We start from the raw sequence: 12,945 nt of genomic DNA, 5'->3' as shown, positions 1-12,945 counted from the left end.
CTTTTACTTCCTATTGTATCAGCACCTCCAAAATCCATTTCCGTCATTTTGGCTCTGAGGTACGTAATAGAGTTGAGATAATACATTTATGTCCCAATATGATGCGTATCATGATACTTCGACGCTGATTCATTATGTATGTGATTCTTAAACACGATTCTGCAAGTACTGCAATTAATATCACAACATATTGTAATTTTTGTTTGCTTTTTGTAACACGAGAACATGGGGATAAGTTAAATAACAAACGTTTAGAGAATGAATATCAGAAATCATTTACAGAACAGAACATCACATTTTCAGGGTTTTTTTCCCAGGGAGAACCATACTTCGTATTTGATAAGTATACATAATTAAAACACTTCTGAAGTACTGTTGCCTGCCAATGTATCTTTGACAACCATCTGCATAAAAAAGTGGTTAAAAAAAGATGAAGTTTCCATTAGGGTTGGGTGAAGTCTGTTTAACTGGTAGATAACAATGTGTGCCACCGCACATCAGACAGTTGAACTCTTCTTGCTATCTTGGATTAAATCTTTCCATGGTTAGCATGAATACTGGACACTGTTGTGCATCACCACTAGGCCTGACGCACCATTGTTTTGGCCCAGCGCACATTAGGCTCATGAACGGTCACCACATCTCAGCCATAGAACATACAAATAAAGATTCACCCCCAAGCACTCGGACTGCAACACATTAAAGTACACATTCATGTAAAGTATGCCATGCTCAAAGACTCTGTACCTTCTGGAGGTACAGAAGTATGAAATGCAGAACATCAAGACTAAAAAAAACTTTTTTTCCTCTCTACCATCAGACTCCTGAACAGTTGACAGGAGTCACAACCGTGGACTACCTCATCACTGTACACACTTGCATTTTACACAACTGTGTATTCCATTGTACATTGCACATTCCATTGTAGGTATCAGATATATATCAGATATTTTCCCATTGTATTTTTACTTATTGTATTTTTATAACTCGGCACCAGTGTTGGTGCCCAATTTGCTCTCTGGGGAAATTTGTAATGTTATGCTCAGGTCCACAACAAACACATTGTGCCCTCTGCTGAGTGAAAGCAGTACTACATTATTTTCCACCTTGTCCATAAACAATTATTCTTTGGAACTTAATCATTGGATTTCCAGATGTAGAACACATCCATTATTTATTGTGTAGATTGTTATGGTAATATGGCATGTTTTACTGCTGATGGGACAAATAAAAAACAAACAAAAAACAACTTTAGTTTGTATGTTGTCATCAAAAAACAAACAAAAAAACCCCTCAAACAAACCAACAAATCACTGCGCTGTGAGCATAATTCTATGCCTCCTATATATTCTGTTTTCCTGTATATTCATTTGTGAGTTGTTCTGTAAATTGTGTAGGTAGCATGGCCCAAGCAGAGGGTCACCCATTTGAGTCTGGTCTGCTGGAGGTTTCTTCTTCAAATTATCAGAGGGAGTCTTTCCTTACCACTGTCGCCTGTGTGCTTGCTCTGGGTGTTGGTAAAGTTAGAGCTCACTTGTGTGAAGCGCCTTGAGGCAACTTTGTTGTGATTTCACGCTATATAAATGAAAATAAACTGAAATTGAAATACGTGTGGTGTATCAGCAGCGTGTTGTCAGGAATCTATAAATCTGTAGCTCATGTTGTGCTAATAATTGTGCAGTGCTGTTAATGCCACGACAAATAAATAAATGTCCCAAATGAAAGGATGTGTGCTCAGTGTGTGAACATCAGGTGTGTCACTGAAGTCTTTATAGTCCGTGGAGATCAGACCTCGGTGCTGTAGGGACAAGGCGGAGGAGGGAACACATCCGTAGGACTGTAGTAACTCAGAGGGGGGGAGCTGTGCTCGTTTACAGACAGAGGAAGAGAAACAGTCGGGTTCTCGTAGTAGGTGTGGAAGCCCAGCCGCTCTCCTCCATTATGCATGTCGAGTGAGAGTTCGGGGTGGAGGTAACATGGCGAGCAGGTGGGACAGCGGCTGTGACAAGGCTCAGAGTCCAGCTGGTCCAGAGAGACAGGTGTGATGGGCGCACCATCCATGGCGAGGGCATTGCATGTGTTACACGGGAAGTGAGAGAGCGGGTCCTTTCCCACCCCAGACCCCATGTCCACCTCAGATTCATTCTTCTTACAGCAGTAATACTGCAGTAAAGACACGGGACAAAAAGAGAAAGAGAGAGCGAGAGAGCTAGAAGGGCAGGACTGCACTGAAAGGATGTTAACCTCCAAAACCTTGCAAGGAAAGACAAGCTATGGTGGAAGCAGAAGCTTTTTTTAATCCTCATATTAAAATAAAGATAGATAAGATATTGTACAGCATAGAGGACATTTCTTAGAGATGAATAAAATTCATAAAACAAAACATATTGCAGTTTTTTTATATTAACAACTGCAAATTACAATTCTGGCCTTTTAAGGACAGACTAATGAAAAAGATGTTTGCACAGTACTGTGCTTTGCACAAACACTTACTGACAATATAAAAAACTAGATGAGCACTCATCTGAGCACATACCACTCACGTCCCAAAAAAGTCACATTTTGTAATATTAAAAAATGTGTTTATATCTTTCCTTTCTTCAGTCCTGCAGAGGTGCGCAAGGGCTAAAACAGTGCCATTTGTCCTTGCCACCAATCACCTAAGGAGGTGCAGCTTCTCCCTTCAACTTAAACATCTGATCATCAATGAAATCATCTGCTGAGGTGATCTGCATACTTTGTTACCATCTTAGAGCAAACCCCAGCTTTTGTTAGCTGAACTGGTGGCTAAACGTTTCCTGTCTGTGGATCTGAGTGCTACCTTTGATAAAAATTCATTACGCATATTGTTGGACAGACTTGAAAATGATTTTGGCATCATCAAGTACTCTGGAATAAGTTTTCCTAGAGAAGCAGAAGTGTAATTTCTCTGTACCTGGAACACACCCTCCAGCCCCCTTTATAAAAGATGGGGACCACCACCCCAGTTTTCCAATCCAGAGGTACTGTCCCTGACTTCCATGCAACATTGTATAAGCGTGTCAGCCATGACAGCCCAACAACATCCAGAGACTTCAGCATCTCTGGAAGAATCTCGTCCACCCCCAGCAAGTTGCAATTTAATATAACACATATTTTGTTTTTGAGTGTCTCCCCTTTTTTAATGATCTGAAAAATTATCCGATCTGTGACTAAAAATTGTGATCCCCTGCAAACACACTCTTTAAAAAAAACAATAATAACAACAGCAGTGTGTATGAATTTTCCTTTGCCAAGTATGGTGCACCTCTGGGCATGGTTCCATATCCACTACTATTCTCTCTCTATAGTACCATTTGGTCAGATCATATGCAGCCATGGGATAAACCTTCACTGCTATGCTGATGATACACAGATGTATACGTACATCTGTGTATCATCATCTGTGTCTCATACAAAGATGAAAGTCTATTTGGGTGCACTGAAAAACTAGTTGTCATCTAATTTTCTCCTTTTGAATTCTGACAAAAGTGAGATGATGGATATGGGCCCTGCTGGAAGAACACTTGATTAATCATATCACACAGTATCTCTCAGTGACTCTGTGATTCAACACTGTCTTCTAACTCTATTTTAACTTGATTTTTTGAGCAGGTCATGTTTTTTTTTTTACATCTGTGTAACACTGCAGTGATCAGACTGCTCATTTGTGTTTTAATTGCTTCTGTGCAAATGTGTTTTATATTTTTAGCACTCTGAATACTTGATATAAACAGCTGCTTTAAAAAAGAAAAGCCCTCCCACATAAAATGATGAAGTAGAAGAACATCCCACTCCCTCAAGCACACGCACACACACACACACACACACACACACACACACACACACACACACACACACACACACACACACACACACACACACACACACACACACACACACACACACACAGATACCTGGAGTCTACAGTAACAGAGAACTGCTACAATGCACAGCAGTATTACTCCGGCGAGTATTCCTCCGGTTATAACAATAGTTCCAGCTGACATTCGACCAGATCTCCATCAAACCCTTCACGGAGACAGAATGAAAGATAAAAACAAAGTCAGCAAAAAGTAACAGGTAGACCAGCGACAATCAGAGGAACAACATGACTATGATGTATGGATGACTGTACATCATGATGGAGGGTAATTTGAAATGCTGTGGAGAGAAAATTCAGTGCATCACATCCAACAAATGTCTGCAAAATGGTTACAATAATAAAGCTGAACAAGAACTCTCACAGGGCCTTTCTACCAAAGCTGGACAACATCCATTGAGGATGAAGCACCCATGTCATGTATTTCAACCTAAAGTTTGTGTTCTCTTTTTGTTGTTTGTTTGTTTCTCTGTCTGTTTCAAATGAGCTTCCAGAGTTTCCAACAACAGCCAAACATTGTTGCCTCCACCAACTTAAAGGACAGTCTGAACACCCCCCATCATCACCACCACCACCACCACCATACAAATCATAAAGCAAGAATCCAAATGAAGAGATAAAATGCTATGTGACAAAGTCCACGAAGATGAAGACAAAATAAATAAAAGGGAAACTTCTGAGGAAAATATGGTTCACCACCAAAATTTCTCTTGAATTCCTTTTCAATGACACAAGGACAATTCTGTCACAAAAAAAATTTGCTAAGCCTTAGTTAGGTTGTAATTGGCCATTGTTTTGTTTGTCAGCCTGGTCAATATTCAACAATTGTAAAAAAAAAAAATTATAGAATTTTGGAGTTCTAAATTGTAGAATTAATGCATGAGTCACTGTGTGGCACAGAAATCAACCAACCTGAAAATAATTACAGTCTGAGATGTTTTGACAGAGACACACATTTTTTTCTTTTGTCCATATGTGCACAAAAGACTACAAAATTGTAGGAATGATAATAATGACGATAATACTATACTTAGAGCCACATCCAGCTCTACCTCAAAATCTAATCAAAGCTTCCTTAACTTAGCCCCTCCCACTATCCATGCCTTATTGTAATGACCAGCTAACATCCAGACAAAGACATTCTATCATCATCATACCACCCTACCTATGGTTCCTGCAGAACAAAAGGTGACATTTTCCTGACCAATCTTCTGATATTTCTCAGAGAAAATGGAGATGGACACTTACGTTAGAAGGTGCAGAGATGGACGAATGTTAGAAAGTCAGAAACTTTGACAGGCCTGAGCAGCGTAACTCTGACAGCTTCTTCTCACTGGGAACTCCTGCAAGACGGCAAACAGGCTTCTGTCAAGAAGAATACAACTACAATAAAAGGTATTTTTAATGTGTTACAGCAACTACATGTTATTAAGCAACTTCTACCTGTTTGATTTTAAGTGATCAACAATTCAAGCATGAAATTCAATGGAAGCATTCAAACTACAAGGGCTAACCACAGAGCACATACCTCTACCGACTGTTGGGGTAAAAACAGAGCCACCACATAGATACCTACAAGAAGACTTCATGACTAGTATGCCTCTCTGAGCCCCAAAGTCAAAAACTGGACTGATGAGACAAATTAGGGCTTAGGGTTAGTGGCCGGTGATCACTTTAGTATCTCTTCTGCTTTCCTGTTGCTTAATGCTAATGAATTATACCTTAAGTGTAGTTTTTTCTGGCCGACTGATTCTGCTGTTTTTCCTCCCTGTTTGAGATATGGCTGGATTCACGTGCTGGATTAGATGATTTCTCTAAGGGCTCCTTCACACATAATATGAATAAGTACAAATCAGGGTGAATCATGGAGGAACAGCTCATATGAGCGAACCACGAAAACACTGAGCCGAAGGGCAGGCATGAACAAACCCGCTGCGACAGTGTCGTTCACATGACGGGGTCGTACGAGCAGGAACACAGTGCGAGCAGCTGGGACATGGTGCACCACATCGCGCTGCTGATGTGGAGAATAATAAAATAAAAAACAGCTGTATAATTAGTGAATATCACTGGGTTGATATAATTAATAAATAAAAGGGGACGCAATACAGAATCCCACGGTTCAATAACCCCGGTTAATTAAAAAATAAATGCCACGCACGGGATTTGAACCTGCAATTTACAAAAGCTCTGATCACCAGACGGAAACTTTACCACTGCACTACAATCACTGTCTTACAACAGGAGTGTGAAATGGCTAAAATCAACAAGCAGATAAACGTATTTTTTTTAAAAAAGATGAAAAGCGCCGTGACAACTGCCCAAATGGCATTTGTTATGGCGTATTTCTGTTGATATGTGACTGAAAGTGGAGTATTTGTCACACTGTTGGCTTGTCATATAGTCTTGCACTGCTCACAGGACACGCGTGTCGGGCCAGGCTCGTGTGTGTGTCCGGCCCAACGAATGTCCTGTCAGACAAACGTGATATTCAGATCGCCTGCTGCGTGTAAACATGAACCGATGGTCTGTTTCTCCAGCCGTCACAAAAGTGACATGTTTTTATGTATTTCCAAGTGGGGACAGCAAACACACACACACACACACACACACACACACACACACACATGTCCGTCAAAACATTTATGTGTTCTGCAGCTGTGACGTCCAGGACCAGAGATGTCAACAGCTGGTCTCTGGTGCGAAACACACGCACAAGTGTTGTTGGGGGAGCCGACACTCTGGCATGCCACATGCATACTTGGCAACTTCACAGTCATGGGAGAAATTTCACTGCCAGCTTGAAAGTGATCATCTGCTGACTGTTTTTGTGCTGACAGCGTGAATGGCCACACATTTTCTAAGTGCCAAGCGAAGAGTGTAGAACAATGGTGTCCAAACTATTCCAGAAAGGGCTGAGAGGGTGCAGGATTTCCTTGCAGCCACTCACTCCACTAGGTGATTTCACTGATGAACTCATCCCACCTGCTCAAAGTGTTGTTAATCAGTGAAATCACCTACTGGAGTCAGTGGCTGCAAGGAAAACCTGCACCCTCTTGGCCCTTTCTGGAATAGTTTGGACACCACTGGTGTAGATGTTCGTGTGTGTCACCTGGAATTTGGCCGACACCTGCCGCAAGAGGGATTGAATGGGCTCTCACAGGGGACACTCTGTCTGTCAGCCACTGGTGTGCCAAAATAGTTGTAGCAAGAGGTGTACGAGGCATTGGAAACGGGTACTATTTTACACGTATTGCATATGATTCCTGCTTCATGTGCAGTTCATGCGCAATTCAACCACATTCGTACTATGCGTGAAGGGGCCCTAAAGGACGCGGAATGGACTCTGCTACACGAACAGATCCAACGAGTGGCTTGATGCAGTGGGACACCTCTCTTAGTCTGGTCTGCTTGAGGTTTCTTCCTCAACATCATCAGAGGGAGTTTTTCCTTACCACTGTCACCTGTGTGCTTGCTTTTGGGGTTGGTAAGGTTAGACCTTGAAGGAACTTTGTTGTGATTTGGTGCTATATCAACTAAATAAATTTAACTGAATTGAAATTACACGGATCCAACTTTAACTTAGTGTTAACCTATATTTTCGCTGCACAAATCAGTCTTACATATCTGAATGAATGTCTTTTTCTACAGTGACAGGTTTTTTTTAAGATATAGTCACCACCATGATGAAATTCTAGATATGTTACCAGACTCACTCCAGATTCCTAATTACTACACTGCAGAATCACTCTGACAGGAGGAACAGGAGGTCACTGCTTTATGTTGGAGGAAATGTGACACTGATTGTCCTTGTAGTGTTCAACTTATCAGGTGGCCTAGTTACAGCCGTCCATGTCATCTTTTTGGCCAATGATCCCTCTGACAGCTGCTAAAAACAGGGTTTAAATTTTAGTGAAGATGAATATATTTCAATATTTATGATGTTATAAAGATGATTCTTAATAAAAAGGATATAAAATAGACAGAAGAAATGATTTATAATCATATCCGAAGCTGCTTTAATACTGAATCAAGTCTTCCTTGACTCAAAGTTCATGTCCCCACCAGCTGTCATTAAAAAGCATCATCTAATTTTTCAGTTATTGTATACATCACCATCAGACAGAGAGGGCAAACCCCACAACATCTGCAACGATACGAACAGAAAACCAGAAAAAAAAAAAAAAATCCCATGTTTTGCAAGCATTCCATGAAGCAGATTCATTTTCTTTCTTTTGATGAATGATTTCTTTAAATCTGACTGCTCCCCCTCTGCAGTGCCTGACCTCTCAGGTCAGAGAAGTCTGATAATGAAACCCATAAATTAAATTTAAAACTACAGATATTTACATTCAGAACAAATGGTTGTGGAATTATATTTTATATGCTGTTGTTTGCCTTTCTGCTGCTCCCGTTTGAGCAAAGTCGCCTCAGCGGATCCAGCACAGGACTGTATTGTGATATGGCACAAGTTTTACACCGGCTGCAATGTCCTGATGCAGTTTCCCCCAGTTAAAATGCTTAACAGTGAAGTAAACTGGACCGAAATCCACCTTGGTGAATGTTTCAGTTACAGCAAGACACAGATTATCTGCAGAGTTGAGCATGTAAGCTCTCCTCCAGGACGGCTCACCATGGCACCATCGCACTAAATTATGGACACCCCAAACCACAACAACATGGCTAACGGCGATGTGAAATCCCAGCATTGCTCCCTTTCTTCTCCTTTGCTCACTCTCGTCTTGTTCTTGTCTCGTCTTTAAACTCAAATTCATTCCATCAGTCACTTACTTCCCCTTTTCCTTCTGCTTCAGCTCAACTCTTATGGCTTTTCTGCTTTGTTTTTGACATCCTAACCACAGCTGCAACACACAATTGTTTTCACAATTGATTATTTTCTCTATTGATCAGTTATTTGTTCCATTAAATGAGGATAAATGTCAAACAGTGTTTTCTTAGTTTTTTTTTTTTTTTTGTGCTCACGTCATGAAATTAGTCAAATTTTCGTGATTTTTTTTTTTTTAGCTCACTATTACTAACCCTACTCCTTCCCCCAACCCTAACTGCCCGACACCCCCCCCCCTTCACTTTTAATTTCGTGCAGCCATCACGGAATGAATTAGAATGAATTTGTGCTGTCGTGACGAAAACGAGCTGCTTTTCGTCACAATATCACAAACCAATAGATTAATGTATATTTCGTGCTGCTGAATCACGACAATCCGTGAGACCAGGTTGTTTCTAGAGCCTAAGATGATGCCTTCAAATGTCTTGTTTTCTCCACAACCCAGAGATGTTCAGTTTACTGCCAGACAGAAGTAAAGAAACTGGTAAAATAAAATAAAAAAAACAATGAATGGATTCTCAAAGTAGTTATTGATGATCAATCAATTCATCGTTGCAGCTCTAATCTTAACTAGGTTTCTGTGGGGTCAAAGGGGTCAACAGGGTTTAGTGCCTTGTTCAAGGACACTTGCACACTTAGCTACAGTACAACTCGGAATCAAACCCAAAAACCCTTCAGTTAACAGACAGGCTGCTTCATTGACTGAAATGCAGATATGTTAAACTGTTTATGAAGATATTTTGATATTTAAACACAGACAAGCTCATGGAATCTTTGGTAACAACAACAAATGATGCATGAGGCCATCAGCTTCAACTATCAACACAGCAAGTCCATAAATATTTGGACAATGACAGAATATTTGATGCCAGACAACATAAGCAAGTTAAAAGTTGACTGGCTGCGCATGAAGGAGCGTAATGTTGGTCTCTCCAATCATAGCCACTGAAGCTTGTAACTCCTGCTCGATGCAGATGTGCCATAGTCACTATATTTTACATATGATTAACGGAACATCCAAGGGCAGGCAAGGGTTCATCTTAACTCTAGATCTGTTATCTGCTGATGAATCAATGAAATAACATGACACTTGGTTACTGTCCAAATACTTGTGAGCTTAACCTTGTGTTATTCTCAGCGGGTTGAACAAGAACACCACTTGCTCCAGAGGATCTGTCAACAACTGACAAACATCTGATTTCCATGATACAAAACACACTGTGAGTGGAGTCACAAGTGAACAGGTGAGATTCAGTGGCTCTGTGTCCTGGATCAAGATCCTGACTGAACAACAGAGACGCTGAAGAAAAGGTTTGTAGAGATTACAGAACGTGCAACAAAGTAGGGGACTGAGAACCAGTTCCAAATCTTTCAAATCTATCAGAATCATTTGCCTCAGACATGATCAGTTCCTCTTATCAATGCTGGCATGTTGTTCTGATGCTTCCGTCTCTGTGGAGGTTCTCAGTCATCCAGGTCATAGTATCCCAGCTGAACCAATTTAGTGTCTTGAAGACTTCATCAGTTCTAGTTGGAGTACTGACAGACTGAAATATTAACCCTGTGTGGGATCTGTGATGTCATACAACAGTCACTGAGAGTCAGTGGCACATCAGTGACCCCACAGAGCAGGGGTGGCCAAGTTCGGTCCTCGAGAGCCACATTCCTGACACTCTTAGTTGTCTCCCTGCTCCAACACACCTGAATCCAATGAAAGACTCATTAGCAGATGAGTATTTCTGGATGAAAAGTGAAATGTCTTTAAGAAAGTAAATAAGTCCAGCTGACCCAACTCAACCTACTTGAGTACGTGTCATGATGTCACATCTGGCATCACAACATCCAACTCTACATGTAGGAAGAGCGGAAACAGCTGCACTGATGATAAAAACTTGTGTAGGCCTCCATTCTTCCACACAGAAAAGTAATCAGAAATCGGTAAAAGAACTGATAAAAATAAATAAATAAAATCGGAGCGATAAGCAGTATATCAATAAAATCTTATCAATTCTCATTCCCACCCTGCAATAGACTGGTGGTCTCTCCAGGCCACTATTCATCTGATGTCCAGCACCCCTGTGACCCTTAAATACAAGAAAAAGGTACATAAAATGAATGAACAAATTCTCATTCCTACTAGAAACATGGTGCAAAGGGTGCGTCTGTAATTCCTCTACATGAGAGCCAAGTTTCACCCATGTCTGTTTTTAGCCAAATATCAGGAAATGTGGAAAAAATAAACGAATACAAGTTTTCATTGGGGCGTCATGACCGTGCGGGGGAAAAAAAAAAAAAAAACCTGTGACCCCCCCCCAAAAAAAAAAAAAAAAAAAAAAAAATGGGGTGGGGGTTGTCCTGATGGGGGGTTCGTGGTTACGTTACGGCTGAGCGTCCACAGAGTTCAATAGCGAAGCAAAGACTGCAGCGAAATCAGACGAGTCATTGGATAAATGCTGGGCTTTGTCCCGCCCATCGGATGCTCAGCGTCTCTGGGGGTCTATGGGGCAGTGGGCTGGCCCCGGCTGGCCTGGACGCTCAGCTTCTGCATGATGATTGGATGATCTGTCTGAGGCTGAATCCCTTTTTGATTGACAGCGAAATGAGCGAATCAGCGATCTTTTGGTGTAAACATCCGTGGGAGCATTTTTAAATTTTCATTCTGTTCTGAGTTGAACCGGAGACTTTCCTAATCTTTTTAGTGGCATTTTCTTTGTTAAAAACGACTAGCAACAAATCGAGCTTCTATTTCTGGTGTTTTTTTTTGTAGCCGCTTGTGTTTGGAGACTGACTTTTATCACTCTTTCTGACTTCTATCGCAGTTTCTGTCCCTACCGAGCAGCGGGCGCTGCTGAGCTCCTCCACCGTCACAAAGCACTCACAGGCGGACAAACTTCACACTAGCCTTGCGCCAGTCCCAGCTAGCGAGCTAGCTAGGTAGCAAGCTGCGCATAATGGGAGACAATTTGAATGTTGTGGACCGGATTTTGGCGAAGCCATCTGATAGTCTTCCTTACGAAGAAGCCATGGCTGCTGTCATGGCTTCAGCTCTCAATGATTTGCAGGCCAAAGTTAAAGCAATAGCCCCCAGTGCAATGTTTGTGCATTGCTATGCACACAGACTGAATCTGGTTCTGTCTCAGGGGGCTAAACGCTTATCTGAGTGCAGAATATTTTTTGCATCACTTTCTGGGTTTGCCACATTTTTCTCAAAATCCACAAAGCGTCTTTTCTTGAGTCTGCAGGCTGCTCAAGGTTGCCCAGAAATGCTCCTACTCGATGGAATTTCCCATCACGGATAGTGAGCACTGTGGCAAATAATTATGATGCCCTCCTGCAAACTTTTGTATATAGACTGTTTTCCTCTTACTTTTTTTGCACTTCTTGTTATTTATGACAAATTATTGTCATATTAATTATTGTGGTTTGCCATTTTTGCCTTTAAACAGTGTTAACTTCTTCACTTGTTGCTTCCTGTTACTTATGATACACAATAGTGTTTGTTATTTCTTCTTATGTGTACAGTAATGGGTACAGAATTTACCTCCGTGGTTAGTTCATTTATTTATGATACATGATTGCACTTTACCATTTATGCCACTTTAATGTACGAGGTCTATTAGAAAAGTAACATTATTTTTTTTTAAAAACCATATGGATTTGAAACACGTGTGATTACATCAGCCAAGCTTGAACCCTCGTGGGCTTGCAAGAGTTTTTTCACCCCTGTCGGTGACGTCATTCGCCTGTGAGCACGCCTTGTGGGAGGAGTGGTCCAGCCCCCTCGTCGGAATTCCTTTGTCTGAGAAGTTGCTGAGAGACTGGCGCTGTGCTTCATCCAAATTTTTTCCAAACTGTGAGGCACATCCGAGTGGACACCATTCGACAAATTAAGCTGGTTTTCGGTGAAAATTTTAAAGGCTGATGAGAGATTTTGGATTGTTTCTGTCGCTGTAAGGACTTCCCACAGAGCGGGACGTCGCGCAACGCTCCGAGGCGACGTCGTCATCCTGTTTCAAGCTGAAAACCTCCAAATTTAAGCCTCTGTAGACCCAGGACGTCGTGAGAGAACAGAACTTTCAGAAGAGGTCGGGATCAGCAGTTTATTCGGACATTCCACTGTTAAAGGAGATTTTTTTTAATGAAAGACGTGCGGATGGATTGGTGCGTCGGCTCGCAGCCGGCGCAGCGCGCCCACCAC

The 12,945-nt window shown here is 41.5% G+C and overlaps 1 protein-coding gene across 1 annotated transcript; it reads right to left on the bottom strand.

The window, feature by feature from the left end:
• Window positions 1–1,612: 1,612 nt before the first annotated feature.
• LOC117532229 (protein FAM163A-like) lies at window positions 1,613–5,304 on the bottom strand. Its single transcript, XM_034195539.1, has 3 exons — window positions 5,150–5,304; window positions 3,936–4,050; window positions 1,613–2,163 (listed from the first exon to the last, which is right to left on the bottom strand). Exons 2-3 carry the CDS (start codon window positions 4,026–4,028, stop codon window positions 1,786–1,788), a joined length of 471 nt encoding a protein of 156 aa, XP_034051430.1. The 5' UTR covers window positions 4,029–4,050; window positions 5,150–5,304; the 3' UTR covers window positions 1,613–1,785.
• Between the last annotated feature and the right edge of the window lie 7,641 nt (window positions 5,305–12,945).

Source organism: Thalassophryne amazonica, chromosome 19 (assembly GCF_902500255.1).
Source record: "Thalassophryne amazonica chromosome 19, fThaAma1.1, whole genome shotgun sequence".
Taxonomy (NCBI): Eukaryota; Metazoa; Chordata; class Actinopteri; order Batrachoidiformes; family Batrachoididae; genus Thalassophryne; species Thalassophryne amazonica.
This window is presented reverse-complemented; position numbering and strand designations above follow the sequence as displayed.